Source organism: Triturus cristatus, chromosome 1_1, assembly GCF_964204655.1.
Source record: "Triturus cristatus chromosome 1_1, aTriCri1.1, whole genome shotgun sequence".
Taxonomy (NCBI): domain Eukaryota; kingdom Metazoa; phylum Chordata; class Amphibia; order Caudata; family Salamandridae; genus Triturus; species Triturus cristatus.
Genome location: NC_140579.1, coordinates 100,710,887 through 100,730,628, shown reverse-complemented (window position 1 = coordinate 100,730,628; position 19,742 = coordinate 100,710,887). Strand labels below are relative to the sequence as shown.

The following is a 19,742-nucleotide window of genomic DNA, read 5'->3' as shown; positions in this document are numbered from 1 at the left end:
TGGGCTCTCACCTCCTTGTTTTGATCATTGTCGGTACATGTGCTCGCCAGTTCCCTTAGACGCGCGTGGAAGGCGTCCATTGACTCCCCCTCTCTCTGATGTGCTTGTCGGAGCTTAAAACGCTCATAGTTGGGGTTTAGTAGGGGATCAAAATGCGCGTTCAGAGCCCTGACTGCCGCATCGTAGACAGTGGGCACCCTTGTGGTTGGCAGGTGCGCAAACAGTTTGTAAATTTCCTCCCCTGCAAAGTGTAGCAGTACCGACCTCTTGACCGTGCCGTCCGTTTCCATTGTGGCAGTAAAGTAGTTGTCCAACCTGCCAATCCAGACGTTCCTTCTGGGGGACGCAGTGGCCGGGTCAATTAGCTCACTGAATGGGGGCAGAGCGCTGATTTGGGAGTGGTGAGATACCGGTTGCGCTGCTGGTTGCAACTGTCTTGCATTGGGTGGGGCCGCTTGTGCTGCTGGGTCCAACATGCTTGGGTGGTGGGCCTTGCAACTCCCACTGTGACATCACCAACTGCCTTCAACTTCTGCTTCTTATGCTGAGGAGAGGCGTGTGTCCTCCCCCCCCCAGATATGAGTGTCCTCTCACTGTCCTTGTGTGCACTCTCAGATGCTGCTCTTCCTGCTGCTAGGGGAGGTGAGGAGCGTGCATTTCCTCCCCCTGTTCATGGGCCTCTGCGCCAGCAATGTTTCAGCAGTCAGTAATGCAGGGCGCACCCTGCCACTTGTTTCAGGCTGTGAGGGGGCAGTGGTGGCTGCTCGTGGCCTCACAGCAGACCACTGATAGCCGGCTGACAGAGCTGCGCATGCTCCGGGCCTGGCGGTGATTCGGCTGCATGTGACAATCCCGGGCTGCAGAATCGGAGCAGGCCGCTAGCTGGGGCACGGTACCTTCGCTCCAGTGCAGGAAGGGCATGGTGCGCTTCCGGGTATCGGCGTCGTCTTGATGCTGCTGCGCGATGCCAGCGGCGGCGGGGGCACACTGCGGTTCAGCCAGCAGGGACAGTCTTCCGCACAACGTCAAGATCAGGCATGCAGGGCAGAGGTGAGGGTCCTACAGTGTGGGGAAAGCGACCACTTCAGGCATACACCCACCCTTGTCACCAGTATTATGTGGCCACACATGCATGGCCTGGACTAAAGCAGCAATAATGGACACGCACACACACAAGGCTGTTAGTGTGGGCAGGAAGTCTCCTTTTTAGATATAGGAAAAACTTCATCTAGGAATAAATGTTTTTAAAGTTTTTATGATATTGTCCATGTGGATTTAAAATTTGTTTATTTTTATTTATTAAGAGGATTTCTTATTTATATCTACCTGTGTGAATATAAGTGCTTTAAATATCCTGAGTGGAGAGTCAATTGTGTTAAGTATGAATGTGGTCGCAGATCGAGTATAAACCATCTCTTGCAGTTCTTACCAAAGGGAACATTTATTTTTAACCTATAAAAACTTTACATTTCGTTAGCAGCATTAGCTGCATGTACATATGGCAAGATACCTCGGGTATCACATGATGATAAAGTGAATAGTCTTAATTATTACCATGTTCAAGTAAATCACATAAAGCAATCCATGGGGGCACAGTCAGAATGACAGTAAAAAAATAAGGCGAAAAAAAGAAAGGAAACTAATACAGCAATCTACCCTGGGAGGGGTGGGGTTAAAAAAACTATACATTCGTTCCCCTATAACGTACATTTCATGTAACATTAGCAACAGGTAAATATGACGTGATGCATCGAGTTTTACATAATAATAAAGTGGATAGTTTCAATTATCAACAGGCATATATGGCTTGATGCCTCAAATTTACAGAACAATAAAGTGCATAATCTCAATTCTTATAATGATTACCATGTTAAAAAAATGTTACATGATACAATCCATTGTGGCACAGTCAGAATTGCAGATTTTATATTTAAAGGCTAACAAAAGTAAAAAGGAAACAAATGCAGCATCCTACTCTGCAAAGGTGGGGACATGAATCCGATCCCACATGTGGGCAGGTTGACTCCATGCCCCCCTGTGTTCTCATTCCAATCAGACAGTGGGGACCATATCAAAGCTCCGCGTTTCCTCACCTCACTGCCTTTACTTTCAGATAAGCTCTTTTCCAGATTATACATTGAAAAAAGCTGTGTCCTCTATTCTGGAAAAGTTGGAAGGACAGTACCCAGCCATACTGATTCTATGCACATACGGGCCACTTCCATGGCTACAAAAACAAAGTTTAAATGGCCTTTTTCGGCGCCCAACACCTTCAACAATCCCTAACAGCATCAGTTGGGGAGTGAGCTCAGTCTGCAGTTTTAGTACCATGCTGATGAAAGCCCCTGCTCCATCAATGTTAGAGTTTAACACAGTGGGGTAGCTAGACCTTTTGCTGCACGTGGCGGTCCCTGCCGAGGCCACCCTGAAATGGCTTTATGATGTAAAATCGGGGTTGGGTGCTGGCGATTTCTGCTGTGGCTGCCCTGCGACGGCCGCAGGTAAGAGTTAAGGGGGGAGGCCGCAGCCGCCAAACCTTGTGCCACCTGGGGCGGACTGCCCCCCCCCCCGCCCCCTCTTGCTATGCCACTGGTTTAACACTGGACATGTGCAAAACACATGCATGATATCAGGGTAAAGTTCTCCACGTCGGTGACACTTGGCATCAGGCTTCCTATCCCCCTCCCTATGTAATTTAGCTGGAATATAGTATAAATACAGACTTAACATGCTGACTCCTGGGTGCAGCTGTTTGTTCACAATGTCTCCTCCCCAACTTCCAATGACTTTCTGTCCTCATATGAAAACTGTGATATACGAGAATCAAGGAAAGCGGTAGAGGTGACAAGTGTCCTCCTGTAAAAGGCATGCACGGCACAACCTACCAGAATCCCATCACTCATGAACAGGACGAGGGCCCCCACGACATGGACAGCAAAGTAGCAAAACGATGCCCCGCTGTAGTTCTTTTTCTGGCAGCAGGATAGTATGTCCTCGTAGTCTGGGGAGAGAAGGATGATACAGTCATGAGCGTCAAGTGGAAGGAGTATCATCGTCCAATCAGAACTCAGCGTGCCTCTTGACATTATTTAGCAATAGGCTCTTGCATGAGTCGCTCACCATTCTGGTGAATGGCCAATTATTTATCAATCACTTTTCAAGCAGTTCTGTTTTTCGGAGATTCACATGACAGTCAAAAATACATCCCAGTCACTTCATTTGTTCATTAAAAAGAATATTTTATGTGTCCCATCATAATACCATCCAATCTACAGCCAACTTGTTTCATTCCGCAAGAAGGAACTACCTCAAGGCGGTCTGATAAAGATACACCACAATTAACACCATAATATACCACATCAGTCCTATGACCGCTTACATATTACAATACAGTTTATCTATATACTTTCCAGGTATAATGCAGAATAAGGTACAATTTGAACAAGTCATTGGATTGTAAAAAAATTTTAAATGTATGAGTTAGTTGATTACCAGGACCAGGACATTTTTTATTTTTTCTCCTTTCCATAAACTATAATGACAGGGGAGGAATCATTATCAGAAAAACTCCGGAACTTATATTCTCATTACCAGAAATTATCGTATCAATGTTTCTCGTGAGTCACTCTAAGGGGGATATTCACAAGGACTTATCTCCGATTTATCTCCACCTTAACGCATCAAAAGAGGAGACAGATTTAACACCCCATTCACAAGCTGGTGCAAACTGCAGACATTGCCAGTATTTTTTATTTTTTTATTTTTTATTTTTTATAAAGTTTTATATAGCGCGAACCAGATCCCGAGGGATATCAGAGCGCTTTACAAAAGGAAGGAAAGGAGAGTACTATTCCTGTAACGATATCAAGTACGAATGCCAACAAGTATTAGTCACACAAGAGAAAAATAAATAAATCACATACCAGTGATACACAACAGAAGGGAGGGAGAATACAGCTCCAGTAATGATATCAGATAAGAATACCAAACAATTAAAGTCACAATAATCACAAGCAGGTGGTACACAGCGAGTAGTGAAATAAACAGGGCAATAACAGGCTGCTCCGAGGGGCAAGCCTTACATCCGAGGGGGCAGAGAGCAGAAGCACAGGATGGTAAAAAGTATGTAGAGTCAATCAACATCTGTTGTAGGATCAGAGGTTGCGCGCAAATGCACATCGCCCAAATTACGGTAAGAATTTGTTCATTAGGAATCTTTTGGCTTCAAGTTTGAAAGCAGTTATTCATGATATTCTGCGTGAATCCGGGGGAAGAGAGTTCCAGATCTTTGGTGCAGCACCTGAAAAAGCAGGATGACAAGTACTCTTTTTATTCATGATACGTGGTTTCAGGAGGAAGTTGTTAGTGCTTCTTGAAGCTCTCTTACCACATGATAATTCAAGCTTTTGTGCAAGGTACTTGGGTGTGTTGTCATGCAAGGCTTTGTGCGCTAGAACGATAATCTTAAACTGGATTCGGGCTTCGTAGGGCAACCATTTAAGAGACTTAAGGACTGGGGAGATGTGCTGGTTTCTTTTGGTACCAGTAACTAATCTGGCCGCAGCGTTCAGTGCTGACCTCGGTGGTGCCAGGGTGTACTTGGGAGGGCCACAGAGCGTAGCGCTGCCATAATCTAGCCTCGGCAAGACCAGTGCTTGGACTGCTTGTTTGAAGTCATGTTGTGGAAGGAAGGGCTTGATATTTCTGAGTGTCCTCGTCAGGTGATTAGCTCCCTTACATACGTTGCTAATATGATTTTTCATATTCAGGTGCTTGTCCAAGGTGATTCCGAGGGATTTGGCAGAGTCTATTATGAGAGGGGTGCAATTGAAAGCAGTGAGGTGAGACAGCCAAAGGTCTAGCTTGAGGGAGTGGTTCGGAGGAGAGATGAGAAGGAATTCAGTTTTGGAAGTGTTGAGCAGGAGGTGATTCTCAGTTAACCAATTTTGAGTAGACGTCAATGTAGAATTGAGTGAAATGATGTTGTCCATGGATGAGATTTTCAGGTAAAGTTGTGTGTCGTCCGTGTACATATGGAAGGGAATGTTCATGTCATTTAGAGAATTAGCTAGAGGTTCCAAAAAGAGGTTGAAAAGGATAGGAGAGAGGGCGGACCCTTGGGGTACACCCATGAGAACTGGAGAGGGCTGGGAGAGGGAGTGGTTTGCCTTGACTCTTTGTGTTCTGTGGAGGAGGAATGAGGAGAACCATTGTAGCACCAGGCCCGAGAAACCCATCCTGTTCCTCAGAGTGGAAAGGAGGTTGTCGTGATTAATCGTGTCGAATGCGGAGGAAAGATCAAGGAGGATCAGGAGGCAGGAGCCATTTTGATCGAGTATATTTAATATGTCATCAATATCGTGTGTGAGTGCCGATTCTGTGCTATGCCCCTTCCGAAAACCTGATTGATGTTGGTTGAGGAGTTGGAATTTCTCCATGTGAGCACAAAGTTGGGATTGTACACATTTTTCGAGTAGTTTAGCTAGCGTGGGGATGTTAGATATGGGACGGAAATTATTGAGGTCAGAATTCTCTGCAGTTGGTTTTTTTAGTATGGGTGATACCTGCGCTGCTTTTAGACAGTCTGGGATCGTGCCTTGGGATAGAGAAGCGTTTACTATCCTAGTCCATGTGGGGATGAGAGCATTCTTGATCTCTTTAAAGATGGACTGGGGCAATGGATCACTGAAGTGGTTGGATGGATTGATGTTCTGAAGAATCTTGTGGATGTCTTTTTCACTGAATAGGGTAAAGGTGCTCCATGAGGCCTTGTTCTTGATGATCATGTTTGTGAGGTTGGGCTTATCTATGACCAGAGGAGTTGCGGAACCAGAAACTGGCAGGAGAGCCTTCTTGGAGGCAAGTTCACTGGAGATGAGTCTTGATTTCTCAATGAAGAAAGCTGAAAATTCATCAACAGACGGTGGGCTGACATTGGAGACAGAGTGATTTGTACCCGAAATTGATTGTTGTTTGACCAGTTCGAAGAGTTTCTTGGGGCGATTAGCGGCTTGATCTTGTTGTCTGCTGAAATAAACTGCTTTAGCGCACTTGATTTGCTTGTTATATATACTCCTGACCTCTCTAAGGAATTTTATGTGTTCCAAGGAGGGATTTGACTTCCAGGCTCGTTCAGCTGCCCTGAGGTTGCGCCGTTCTGTGTTTAGATTGTAATTATACCATGGTTTGGATTTTTTTGTTGAAGTATTTTTTAGTTGGAGTGGTGCAATGTCATCCAAGATGTTAGAGATGGTCGAGTTGTAACTGTCGGTGAGTAACTGAACCTCACTCAGGTCGGCTTGGGAGGAGAGGGCAGTTTTACAGTGGGCAGCTGATTCAGCTGGGTTTATAGATCTGAAATCCCTTTTCAAGATCTTGGATTTCATTGGATGAGCCTTCCTCGACTTCACCTCCATATTGATATAGAAGAGAATGCAGTGGTGGTCTGACCAAACGCAAGGAGTAATGGATTCCAGTGTGATGGACTGCCCTTTCGAGATAATGAGGTCTAAAGTTTCACCTTTGTTGTGTGTTGGTTAGTCACAGTGCTGCTTAAGATCATGATCCTTCAGAAAGTCTTTAAGGCAAGTAACCGCTTGGTCATTATGATTAGACCAGTGGAGATTGAAATCGCCCAGAAAGATTTGGGAGATGACTGAGTCGACATTACTCGAGATGATCTCCATTATTTGTTCAATGAAAAGGAGGTTGTCTCCAGGAGGGTGAAAAAAAAGGTGTGAAGTTTGCAGACCGGCCGGTTGTTACTTGCGATGTTGAGACAAAGATATTCACAGGCAGAGGGCGAAGAGGACTCTATGTGGGAAATCGAAAGTGTGTTTCTGTGAATGCAGGCTCGGCCCCCTCCATGCTTCCTAACTCTGTCTAGCCTGATTATGTCGTGAGTAGGCGGTACAAGGAGGTCTAAAATAGGAGTGGAGGCTGGATTTAGCCAGGATTCAGTAAGGATGATGATGTCAAGATCATTGTATTGAATTAAGTCGAATATTTCGGAGGCATGTTTACTGGCAGACCTGCAATTGAGTAGTACACATTTCAAACGTGGAGGATTAGTGGCTGAAGGAGTCTGGGTGAGATTCACACACGTGAGATTGTCTTTATTGATGACTGTAAGATTATGAGGAGGTTCTCTGTGTAGATTAGGAAGGATGGTTTGTATGTGCTTTGGCGGGGTCAAGTTGGGGTTGGACCTAGTCGAGTAGGAGTTGTGAAGGTCATTAAGATCATTGGACACCAAGGTCTCAGCTCTTCTGGGCCGTGTGGGCACATTAGCTAAGGGAATGGTTTGCGAGACAGCGGAGGCTAACATCTGGCCCAAGCAATCACTATCACTCAGGGAGGTTCTAGGTAGATTCATAGAGGTGAGGATGGAACTAATCATTGGGAAAAAATCCTTGGAAAGGACTTTTAGGTCATGTAGTTCGGTAGTGAGAAGGTGCATTTGGAGATATATTTATCATCAAGGCGTGCACCTATGTCTGAAGGGGGTATATGGTGTGTTAACAGAGAGGAGGAGTCTCCGTGTAAGCCTGCGTGCGCTAAGATGGTGGATCGTTGTTCCTGGAGAGGGAATTGAACTTGTGGATCAGGCGGGGTAGAGTGAACCTTGGGAGTCAGTGATGTAGCGTTAGCGACGGTGGTCTGAGCATAGCTCTGAGGGTCCTGAACAGTTCCCACCTGAGATCGAATGTGTGATAGATCATGGTCGGGAGCCAGGGATGTAGCATTAGCGTCAGCTGTCAAACCATATCTCCGAGGGTCCTGAGCAGGTCCTACCGGAGATCGAAGGTATGGCAAATCAAGGCCGGAGTGGGGCATTTGTCCATTTACCCCTTTGGTATGTGGCGTAGTGGGAGGGATGAGGGACAAGTGTTCAGTTGATGAAGGCAAAGGTATAAGGACACATGGGGATCTCTTCGCGTTTGGGGCAGAAGATGTTTATCACCTGTTGGGTCATGGGACTAGAAGGTTGAGGCACCTCCACCCGGGGCTGAGCCGCACTGTGGTCACCTTGCAGCGAGGAGTAAATCAGAGGGAGCGAGGGTCCAGGCTGAGAGGTGGTGGGGGAACTGGTGCTGCCCTAATTGCTGGAAGGATGAGTGTCAGTGGACTTTGCCGAGGCCGTGTGCTTGAGGGATGGGTAGATACTGGCTAATTTAATCAGATTGTCATTAGACGCTTGTATAAAGATGATCCCATTGTTATATAGGGTGATGGTGGCGTTGGCATTGAGCGAGGGCGAGGGAGCTGTAGTTAGTTTGAGACCATAGGGTGTTTTCCTGGTGCCTGAAATTCGGAGCATAGAGTAGAGGACTTTACGCCAACAAGCTCTTTTTCTGGTGTAGAAAATAAGGTCATTAAGTCTACTTCCTTTGTTTGCACAAGAGTAGACGTCTGAGATTAAAGTTTCGGGCCTAGACCTTAGTAGGTGATGCTTTAAGTTTTGGCTGCGTTTTTCGAAAGGTTGGGTGGGTAGTTGATGATGAAAGCATTGGGACCGGAGGGGTAGGGCTTAAATCCATTTTGATGGTGTGCTTCTTGCCTGAAGGTGGTGGCTTCACCGTTGGTGTGAATTCCGTGGTGCATAGGAAGGGGTTAAGAGGACTTCCCTTTTATTCATTGACGTGTCCAGCCATATGCAGCAGGTAAGAGACCAACCATGTGCACTGCTGGGACCTTTACAATCCTCTGTTTCCTTAAGACCATGACCAGTTTGGATGGAACCCAAAGAGCAAGCTAGAATTGATGGCACTGATAGGCATTACGGAGCTAGAAAAATCTATTACCAATAGTGCAAACCAAACCTAATTTTAGTTAGAAATGTAGTTGGCCCAAGCCTTTCCAAGATGGCTGCCAACAGGTCGAACTTGTCTCATACTGCCATTGTAGTCCCTTTTTAGTTGCTAGGTGCAGTCCTCTTTCTATTGCCCTTTGCAGCCCTGTTGTTTGTAGAAATGAGGCAGTAAGGAGGAGCAGCCCTGTTGATCTAAATGGCCGGGCAATAATGTTGCTGCAAAGAAGTAAACTGAATCCTCATCATGCCGACCCTTCAAATAGTTACACCTTCCACAGCTGTGCTTGAGCCCAAAACATGCTCCTCCATGACCTGGGGCCGCTGTGATCCTCCATTAGAGAAGCTAAAAAACAACAACAACAAAAAACAAAAACAAAAAACAAAAAAAAGTATTCCCACGATAACTGCCCCAAAATTTATCTCCACGGTGGACACCACCAACTAACCCTAATGAGATGCAGAGTAGGCGTTTCCGTGCAAAAACACACGAAAAAACCACAAACCCACTTTCACAACGAACTGCCAGATCTGCGATGTGAACCAAACACAGGCGATAAGCTGCGGTAGCACTTGGTAATTAACACCTGCCTTTTGCTGGTGTTAAGCAGGACGACTACCTGCAGCATAAAAGGGAGCCCAGCCAAGAGCCACACCGGAAGACCCACAGATGCCATGGAGACAATGATCATGCAACACGGATACCCATGAGGGCCACAACACTCACCGCAACCACCCTAGGCCACCCACCACCCCCAGGACCCGTGCTGCCCCCCACCCCCTGGGAACACCACATAGGCAGCGTACACAAAGACAGCGGACCCACCTGAAACACACCTGCCGCCCATACCTAATGCCAGAGGAGGACATTGCCCACTACAGGCCCAAAAGGAGAACCATCCCCGGCATCCTGACCCACATCCCCCACCTGCTGACAGTACCAACCCAGCGCACAACCAACATCCCTCCACAGACAAAGCTGCCAGCTGCGCAGCACATGCCGGCCTCTGGTACCATCCAACCCACAACTGCCAAAGTCAGAGGAGTCACACAGCCAGCCCCATCCAAGGTCATCACACCTGTCCTGGATGCCAACATCAGCCTGGTACCCCAGCACCCCGTCACCCACACTGCGCAGGAGCAGCTGGAGACCAAGCCAGGTCCCTACGCCATAGCTGGATTCCCTCACGTGTCAGGGACAGTCAACTGCACACATGTACCCCTCGTGCCCCCTGCCCACACTGCACACAACTACCACAACAGAAACACACGCATACCATGAATGTGCAGGCAATAGTGGACTGCCTGGGACTCCTCAACAATGTCGTGGCCAACTCCCCAGGCAGAGTGCATGAAACTCACATCTCCCGCCAGTCCATCATCACCCAGCGCTCCCAAGTTGGCACACGTGGAAATGCAGTGCCCGTTGGTAAGTCCAAAATAAACACACCACACACCTCCAGCCCACAGTCATGCAATTCATGACTCTGCCAATGGGCATGCAGTACAACTACATTCAACATGACACACAATATGCCAACCGACCAGACACGACAACACAACTCCATTGGGAATCTGGCCTTGCCATGCCCACAACACAACCACGGCATGGCACCACAGACACACAATAGCAGGATGTGAAGAGAGGCATGGAGCAGGCATGTGCGAGAGCGGCAAGTGACTAAGGAATGTGAACCTACCCAATGCCTGGTGTGGCGTGGAGGGGCTGGACAGACCACAGAGTACATAACAGGGAAATGGCCATGTGGAGATCAACTGCTGGTGCATGGAGTGTAGTGGCCAGTGGATGCAACCATGTACCCACAGGTCGTGGGGCAGAACGTGGAAATGTCGCACGTCACGTCCGCCAGTGCATGCGCGTGCATAGTGGGTTGGTCCTGTGTACGTCAGGCCTGCGTAGGGTGTGAACAAAAAGCCCATCACACTGGTCGTGGTTCTCATTCGGAATGGAGAATGCGTCTGCCAGGGCGGCGCCTCTCAGCCCGCCACGAGTCTTGCACCGAGTGCGGCGGGGCCTGCATCCCTGTATGCCTGCTGTACCTCGGGCCGCTGGTCCCCAGGCCTGTCATGCCAGTAGGTCCCACATCCAGAACATAGTCGCGAATCATGAATGGCAGAGTACACACCAGTAAACGCACAGAGAAGAGTACTGAGACCCTGGACATGTAGCTTCGCACGCACCCCGCTGCATGCACAAGCGGCGTGTGCTGGTCCGACATACGTCAGCTCAGCGCAGGGGTGTGCTGATTCGGCAGGGGGAGCAGGGCGGGGCTTGGACCTGGCCTTTGTCAGGAAGGGCGGTAAGTGTGTCTCTGTGTTGGGATGTTGTCGCCACCAAGGCCACAGTACTCGATGTTAAATTGTGGCATGCACCAGGAGGGCGGGCTCGCACGTACGGGGACATGTAGGAGCGCAAGACCGCTCTGGATATTGGCACATGCATGCCAAGTGTTACGTGTATCAGTCCTGCGGATGCATGAGTCAGTTGCCTGGCCTCATTCGCAGCGCAATCACAGCCAGCCATGGGCTGTACACCTGTGTCTGCCCTGTCTGGACCATTGGCCTACACTCACGTTGCCGCACACCTTCAAAGGCCATCATCACGGTGTTGTTGGCATGCAGCTGGACATGCGCAAACAGGCATTACAATGGTGTGCCGTAGGAGTGCACGTGATGCAACCGGGCAGTGCACACAAGTGTGGGGGCTCGTGGGAGGGAGGAGCAACTGTGTGGCAAGGTAACACACAGTGAGGCCGCTCATGTGCCACGTGCTGGGCATATCATCCATGATTCCCAGGGTCGCAGACATCCCACCACACCCACGACAGGCCTCTGTACATCTCCTGTATGCATGCAGATGGTGAAGTTACTGTAGGGATGAAAGGTCCTTTGTCTGAACTATCAGGCGGTAGCACATCTGCAGTTCCAAGCAGGAACTTGCATGTGGCCAGCACCCCGACAGATAGGATAGCATTTGCTTGCAACTCCCACACAACGCACTGCTCGACGTGAGACCAACGTGTACACATCCCACACGCAGAAGTCCTTGGTCGTAGTTAGCATGCGTGAAATGGCCTTCACACCTACTCCCACCCCACCCCAGGCCTGCCCCCGTTGCACACAGACACTGCTCATTGCACCAAACTGTGCCATTTCATCCACAGGACTGGTGCAGGGCAAGCCAGTGCAGCTTCAAGTTGAGCCACTGACGCAATGGCAGACCATCCCGGACACATACTCGACTCTAGTCACGTGGACCTGTGCCGTGCATGTCTGCTGCATGTACTGTTGGCAGTGCTGCGAATCATTTACCGGCTGAGCTTCCGCCTTGCGGACGTCACCTACGTTCAGCCTGTGTTGCATTGTCGCTTGTGCATATTCGAGTGGTCCATGGATGTCTGCCTCTCCAACGTAACGGTAGCTGACCTGGATTATGACGTGTGTGTGTGCGCCTCCTGTTGGCCCACGACCAGGAGTGTCACCGTGGTGCCCGTTTATGGCATGCATGGATGTTTGGCATGCAGGCTGGAAACTGGACCTGGGAGATTGCACGAGTCGTCATGTGCAGTGAGCACATTGAGCCACTACCCGATTGGGCTTTGGTACACATTGGGTCCAGTGGTTGGAGTCAGCACATCTGTCCGGGTCAGCTGATGGATTACGTCGAAGACATGTCAGATGTGGTGGACAACGATCACTCGTTGGAGATGTTGGCCTACGCAGCTGCACTCGCGTTCATGGACAAGTGACAAGGTACCTGCAGCCACAACTGGATGTGACCCATTGCACGTGTCCCGACGCCTGGTTGCATGTTGGGAATCTGGTCACATGTCCAAAGACGACAATGGACATGGCTGCATTGGCCTGGACTCATGATCCAGGCGCGGACAACCAACGCGGGTTGGCACTGACTTGTTTTGGTGATGGACTCCCCCGAGGTGGACATGGGCGCTTTCCTACATTTCTCATTCAGACATGCTGCTGCATTGTTCTGCATAACGTGGCACTTCTCTTGGCCGTACTAACACGCACTTGTTGATAAAGTTTCCGCACTTTCACTTGTCTCCAACTGTGTTGTGTCTTGATTTGTATGCCAATGTGTGTGTCACGGACTCTCTGGCTCCCTGTCATACGTGCATTGCAACCCCATCAGGACTGTGGGTTTGTACTTGTGCATTATCATGTCCCTGTTTCGTGCTTAGCCAGATGCGTATGGCTGTTTACCGGCCACAGGCGGGTGCACTTGTGTCCTGTGTTCGGTTGTGCAAATTTTGGTGTTTGTACCACATTGTGTTCGATGTTGGGGTGCTCTGCTTCCTATGTGTGTGTGCTGCATTGTGTGTGAGATGTCCCTTCAGCTCTGATTTGGCTCACCCTTCTCCTTTTCAGGCAGGGTGGTTTTCACTTCTGTGCTTGTTTAGTGGTGTGATATTGCCGGGTTGTGTGACTTGTGTTCCTGGTTGGTGTTGTAACTCTTGGGCATGGTTTGTCTGCAGTTGTGCTGTGCTTAATTGTGCATGTGTGCCATTGTGCTCATCTCCCCCAGTCCCTGCTTGTTCTTTTCCCTGTTGCTGTTGTGTCTGTTGTTTTGGGCAGTTTCCGGTCCCCGAGTCCTGCCACCATCTCCAGACTGATGTGGTGGACACCATTTCGTTCATGTCATCCAGCTCCTGGTGTGGCGCGGGACTCCCACCAGATGTTCTGGTTTTCTTCCATTATCCTCCTCCGCTCTCAGGCTGCATTCACCTTGTCCAAGATGGCCTGCCATGTACAATGTTTTGTTGCTAATGGGGCTTGTGGGGTTGTCTGCTGGCTCGGGTTGCCTCCATTGTGCTTGGCCGTTGTTTTCTGTTTGGTTTGTCTTTCTTTTTCAGGCTTTTGTTGTGCTTATTCCCACCTGCCATGTGTGTCACGGGCCTGGCGGTGCTTATCCCTGCTTTCCTCATCGTGAATGGACTCATCGCACGTTTTGTTGTGTTGTGATTTGTGTTTTTATCTCCGTTGAGGTGGTTGTATGCGGACATTGGCTGCGGTTTCGGAAGACTATCGCATGGTACCGCCTTGTTGTGAATTTCACGTTGACACAGAGTTATTTTCCCGCGATGGGCTGTGATGTGTAAAGTTGCGTTAGCATTTTTTGGTGATGTTTAGTGCATGTTCTTGTGAATATCCCCCTAAGACTCTAGGGGCATAGATTACATATAATGAAGCATTTTTATTGGCTGGGTATAGAAGCTACACCTAGGACTTGAATAAAATTGGTAGAGGATATGAAGGTGGCCACAAGAAAATACAGAGCATCGTTCCCAATAAACACAGTGCACATTTTATGAGGTGACAACGAGATCGGGTTATTACACTGTGGATACAAGGACCGATGTACTTCTTTATTATAGATAAACAAAACAGAATAAATTAAGCAAGCAAGGGATTATAATGGAATGTGGTTTTGTGATAAACCTTATGTAAATATTTGATAAACAACAAGTAATTTTGTGCTTTATCACTATTGTAAATATAATGTAAATATCAAAAGTATTAAATTAATTTAACATTAGTTCCTATGGGGTGTTACTTTAATTTCTTGCCTCTATTGTGTGGAAGTATGTTGCAGTAACTTACTCCAAGGCTAGGCAGCAGCACATTTAATTCTGTTTGGACACTTTTAAGGCTGTAGCAACTTTAGAAGTAGATTCAGTGAATTGTAAGGATCTTACTCTTTTATAGGGGGTGTTTTGCGTTAACATGTCCCACCAAACCACTCCTTAAAATTCCCTTTTGATTAATTAGTCCCTATTTTCTGACCACTCCCCCTGTCCCACACAGATTTACTAAAAGAATATATACCTATCGGTGGCCCAGATCCCCGTTCAGAAAAGATAGAAGAGGCGGAAGTCTATAGCCATAGGTATATGAACTGCATTTTGTAGTATGTCAGAAGTACTAGTGTACATACTACAAAAGAAGTTTGGGACTCAGGTATATTGTTTTTTTACAACTTCACTTAAAGGGGCTCTCTTCTGGCTCAAAGTGCCATGTGCAATTTTAAAAACAAATCAGTTGATAACAAGATGCAAGGTTTGCGGAATGTGCCAAAAATGTACAGCTTCTCAAGGAATCAGAGGCAGACTGGACTAATGAGAACATTCTGTTTCTTCCAGTCAGTCCTGTGCTTTGGGGTGAATTCGGACTGTCGGTATCTGTAGGAAGGTGGAATCTGACTATATGGTTGCCCCCCCTTTTTTCCTGGTGTTTGAATGGTGGTTTTTGACTAGTCTGGCTGGGATCCTGCTATACAGGACCCCAGCCTATCTGCTTACTCCCTTAAATGATTGATGTGCATATTAGATGCACTAGTGATTGGATACTGTGGTACCTTATGAGCCCCTAGTATATGGTACCTTAGGTACCTAGGGCATTGGTACTTCACAGGCCTACCAGGGGCTGCAGCATGTATTATGCCACCCCTGGGAAGCATTCACAATCTGACACCACAGGCCTGCTACTGCAGCCTGTGTGAGGTAGTGTTAGCACTCCTCACTGAGGTATAGGTTCCTATATCTCACCATACACACACATATAAACCTATCAGTCACCCCTATGGCAGGCCCTATCAATCCCAAGGGCAGGGTGCATGGTTTACTATGTGAGGGGGTGCTTCTGCCTGAGCAGGACCCCTCTGCAGCTGGCAGAGTCTATTTTCTGCTGCTGTTTGTGGATGCGGTTAAACCATATACTCTTAAGTGCATTATAACCTCGCGGTAAATGCTAACTTTGGAATGACTGCATCAAAACATGTCGTGTTTGGTGTCAAACAACTTGGAATCCTACCCCCACACCAGTAACTGGTGTGGGAGTAGGATCCCACCCTTCTAGAGGGGACGACATGTACCCCCTGTACTACACGGTAGAAATCTTTCAGAGCCCTGGCATCACAAAATGGATGCCACCAGCACAGACACCGGGCTGCCCTCCTGCTGCTGACCGAAACTCGCAGTGGAGGGAGCCCAACAAAGGGTTTCCTGTCACAGGGAGGTGTCACCACCTCCCAGACAGGATTTAGTGTATTGGAGCTGGGTGGGTGCACTCTTAGAGTGCTTTGAAGTCCTGCACTGGGGGAGCAGTAGGCTCCTCTGTGCATATGCCAGCTCAAACCGGTTCAGGGGCTACCTGCCCCTGCTCTGGCGCGAAACTGGACAAAGGGAAGTGGGTGTAACCACCCACTACCCTGACCCTCCTAGAGGAGTGGTCATAGAGCTAGTCCCTCCCATCTTTTCACTATAAGATACCACACATTGCCAATGCAATTTAGATTACACCTGGATGACGCCCTACGAAGAAGAATCCTGGCCCTTCAACTTTCTACTATCTCTAGAAGACCGAAGGATCTCCCTTGGAGTCAAGGAGTTACTCCCCTGCTTGGCAGGCACCAAAACTACTGAACTACTGTTGCAAACTTTACCGCTCCCGCCGGAGCCCGAAGTCCCTGCGTCCCCTGAAGCAGATTTCCTGACCTCTCGACGGCCATTTTGAGTCCCCAGCGAAGCTGTGGAATCTGGACCCCACGAGTGACGAGGAACAGCAATACCAGGGAACCGTGCACTGATTTCGAGTGCAAGCCCTAAACTACGTCCAACAAAATTGTGCTTTGGACTACTTGTTGTCCAAGTCCCGAGCAAGTCTAGTACCGAAGATCAGCGGCCTACCTTGTCCCGAGTGACCGTGGGCTGTTGGTAAACTTTTCCTGCAAAGGCGTCTTTGTGGTTGCTTGCCCGTTGGCTAGTAACTCTACAGAAGACAACCACATCACCTTCAAGGGCTCGCCTGGTTGCCCTGGGCCTGCCCTCACTTACCCTCGCTGGGTAAGTCCATGAGACCTTGCTGGTCTGCTCCATCGACAATCTTCCATCCACATGAGACTTGCAGTTGCCAAGGCTTGTTGGCTCCAAAACCGAGTGCCGACACCGTCAACAGCTGCAGACGTTGTGGGACCCTCCGAATCCAGCTGCTGGTCTTCATCGATCCCTCCTGGTCCTCGTGAGCGAAGAGACAATACGACATCAGTGACCTGAAGAGACGCGACAGCTGTGGTCATCCATCTTGCTGGCCACCGGTCACTGGCAAGTGACTTTGAACTCTGTCCCCTCAATTGCTAGGTCTCCTGCAACTCCAATATATCTTCGGATTCCAGCGGACACTTCTCTCGACGACACAAGCAGCAAGTCTTCAGTGATCTCCATTGAAAACAGCATCGCGACCCGACACCAAAGGACACGTATGCACCCGGCTTCCCTGGGTGAGGTAACTCTTGCATTACGGTGCCCAAGTGTGCATTGGCTCTCGAAGTACTTACCCTGTAAGTTGTTTGCTTGTTGTCCACTCCGAAGTGCCCTAGAACTGTAAAATACAAACCGCGACATTTGCCATTGAAACGCATTGAAAACCCGCGTGTGTGTTTAGACACTGCACGCGTCTCCTGTGGGCTGATTACTTACCTGCTAACACTGCAGAAGTGAAGCCCCAGCGATTCCCAAGGCCCTAGGCCTCTTCATACTGCAAGTCGAGTTTGTTAACCCATTATTTTAGTATATGGTCTGGTACGCCCCTAGGGCTACAGCCATATTTGTGCTTAATTTATTGAGGACTGTTGGTCTTTTGAATGTTTACCTGGCTCTAATCTCATAAAGAGATTAGTAGAGTATATTTAGAAATAAATACATATATATTTGATATATATACCTGTGTGGTGTCTTTTCATTTGGTAATTCAAGAGATTATAAGGTAAAACAAGCTGCTTTACATTCCTCAGAGACTTAGCCTGAAGGCTGCTCTCCACAGCTACCACTAGGATAGCTTTCTTTAAAAGGTTGTCTTTAAACCTATCTACCAAGAGTCGAATTGGACTGGTGCAAGGTGGCCACTATAACTAGTGACCAGCATATGCCAGGCCAACTTCTCACAGTATCTCTCAGCTCAACTGATGCTTCAGAATAACTTCTCTATCTTCCATCTGCTCTGCACCTCCCACAAACCTTCAATCGAGTCCATATGGAAAATCAGTCTGCGGTGCATACAGCACCTACTCACCCCTCAAAAGGTTTTAGTGAATGGCTGCGCCTCATACCTGTCTCAGACTCTTGCGCTTTTTCTGGCAGTGAATCTATGCGCTCCTTTTGGCTCTGCTTGGTCTCCAGGGCCAATTCATCTGCCGCCAAAAGGGACCTGCTCTCCTTGCTGCAGCATGACACCAGGCCTTCCTTGTAGAGAAGAAAGAAGACAGCCAGGGGGATGGGAAGCTGAGGGCACAAAGGAGGAAGAGACGGTTTAGGCTGCTTTCACCAGACAGAAAAATCCCCAAATCACTCCTTTACAAGACGTAGGCGCAGAAGCAGAACACCCTTCAGCAATCGTAATGGTGAGAAAAGCTAAGACTAAGGGACATTGGAGAACAACAGTAGTCGTGAAACAGAGAACAAAGTTGACAACTTTAGGGATAAACAAGGATACACATATAGTCTCCATGGCTCTAGAAGTGAAAAATCTGTCTTCGTATATTTTTAGGAATGGTGTAATGCCGATAGCTACCGGTGCTTGATAAGTAGTGCACAGGAAACAGCTATGACCGCCGAAAGATAGGCTGTGGGACGAGATGGGGAGCAGTTTGGGCGGGCCTTCCTCTACCAGGATAGGCCTGTGGTGTCCTGGGCGCTAGGCCCACATACTGGCTAAATGACTGCACAGACACACTGCGTAGGATACTATGACTGGCCCAGGGCACGTGCGCCCGGCCCCTTTTATTAGCAGGGTCACCTGACCGGTGACGCCTGTGATGGGTGGGCGTTAGGGTGGGTGAAAACACTAGAACGTGTCCAGCCGGACACTACAAAGCCAACAGGCCTGGATGTGGATGACAAAGATGGCTTTACTTCTACTCAATTGATAGGCAATGCAACAGAATGAGAAGCAGTGGGTGGGCGGTCCCTGCCCAGTAACAAGCTTTGCAATTGGCCTTTGAGGAGAGGGCTAAGGTTTCGCCTCCCAGTAACAGGAGCTGAGAGTAGATGTGAAAATCACAAGAGAACGTCCGCCCTCCCGTTAAATGGCAAGGGGACGTTCTGAATTCCGTCGTGGGACGAAACTCAAATGTACCTATTTCGTCTCTAATTCTGTGAGATTGCTCTAGATAAAAGAGACGCTCATAAAATCACCTCAAGTGGAATCCCCAAAGCTTTCTTCCGGAGCACATGACAAGGAGCGCGCTCTTTACCTCAGGTAAAACTGCTGAAACAAAGTGTTACATGGTGTGCAACTCCCTCCTCTCAGCAACACATCTCTTGAGAGATCACGTTCACAAGGACTTTACAAGGAATGCGGATATTCTGTAAAGCACTCTAAAAGGACAGGCTGAGAAGCGCGAGCGGCTCAAGGACCCCCGCCTATGGCGGACCTTTCGGGAACATTCCTACTGTCCAGCGCGAGCGGGGGAGGCTCAGACAGACGCCCGAGTCACACCCGAAACGTGCCTGCTTAGTGTTTCACTTAAACAAACTTCCCTCTTTGCGTCCGTGAAACACGACTCTAATGTGACGACACTTCGTATGTGAGAAAAGAGCTTGACTAACCGGCCTCTCCCAACAGCCACCATGTCAAAAGCGAGAGGATTAGGGTTGTCAGCTGTCTGTACATTGTTTGCAAAGGCTCTTCATAGAAGGCCGGAACGGGGAAACTGTTAGTGTTTATGCACAGAAGAGGTTGTACCGTAGTGGACTTCTCTCCTCTCCTTTTTTGGCACACATAGTACTTATATCTAGGGTCGTCTTGGTTGTCTTTTGGAATTGACTATATGGAAATGTGTTTCCTAAGGACATTGACAACAAAGTCTCAAATGGTTTATGTGTGCATGCAAACGATG

General features: G+C 48.4%; 1 protein-coding gene across 1 annotated transcript in view; it reads right to left on the bottom strand.

Moving 5' to 3' along the window:
• The window catches only part of LOC146869628 (solute carrier family 60 member 1-like), a 182,904-nt gene that overhangs the window by 93,282 nt on the left and 69,880 nt on the right, over positions 1-19,742 (bottom strand). The window contains exons 4-5 of the mRNA XM_085608908.1: positions 17,955-18,126; positions 2,886-3,001 (exon numbers count right to left, since the gene is read on the bottom strand). Coding sequence (XP_085465034.1) covers positions 2,886-3,001; positions 17,955-18,126 — 288 coding nt within the window. The remainder of the gene's footprint in view (positions 1-2,885; positions 3,002-17,954; positions 18,127-19,742) is intronic.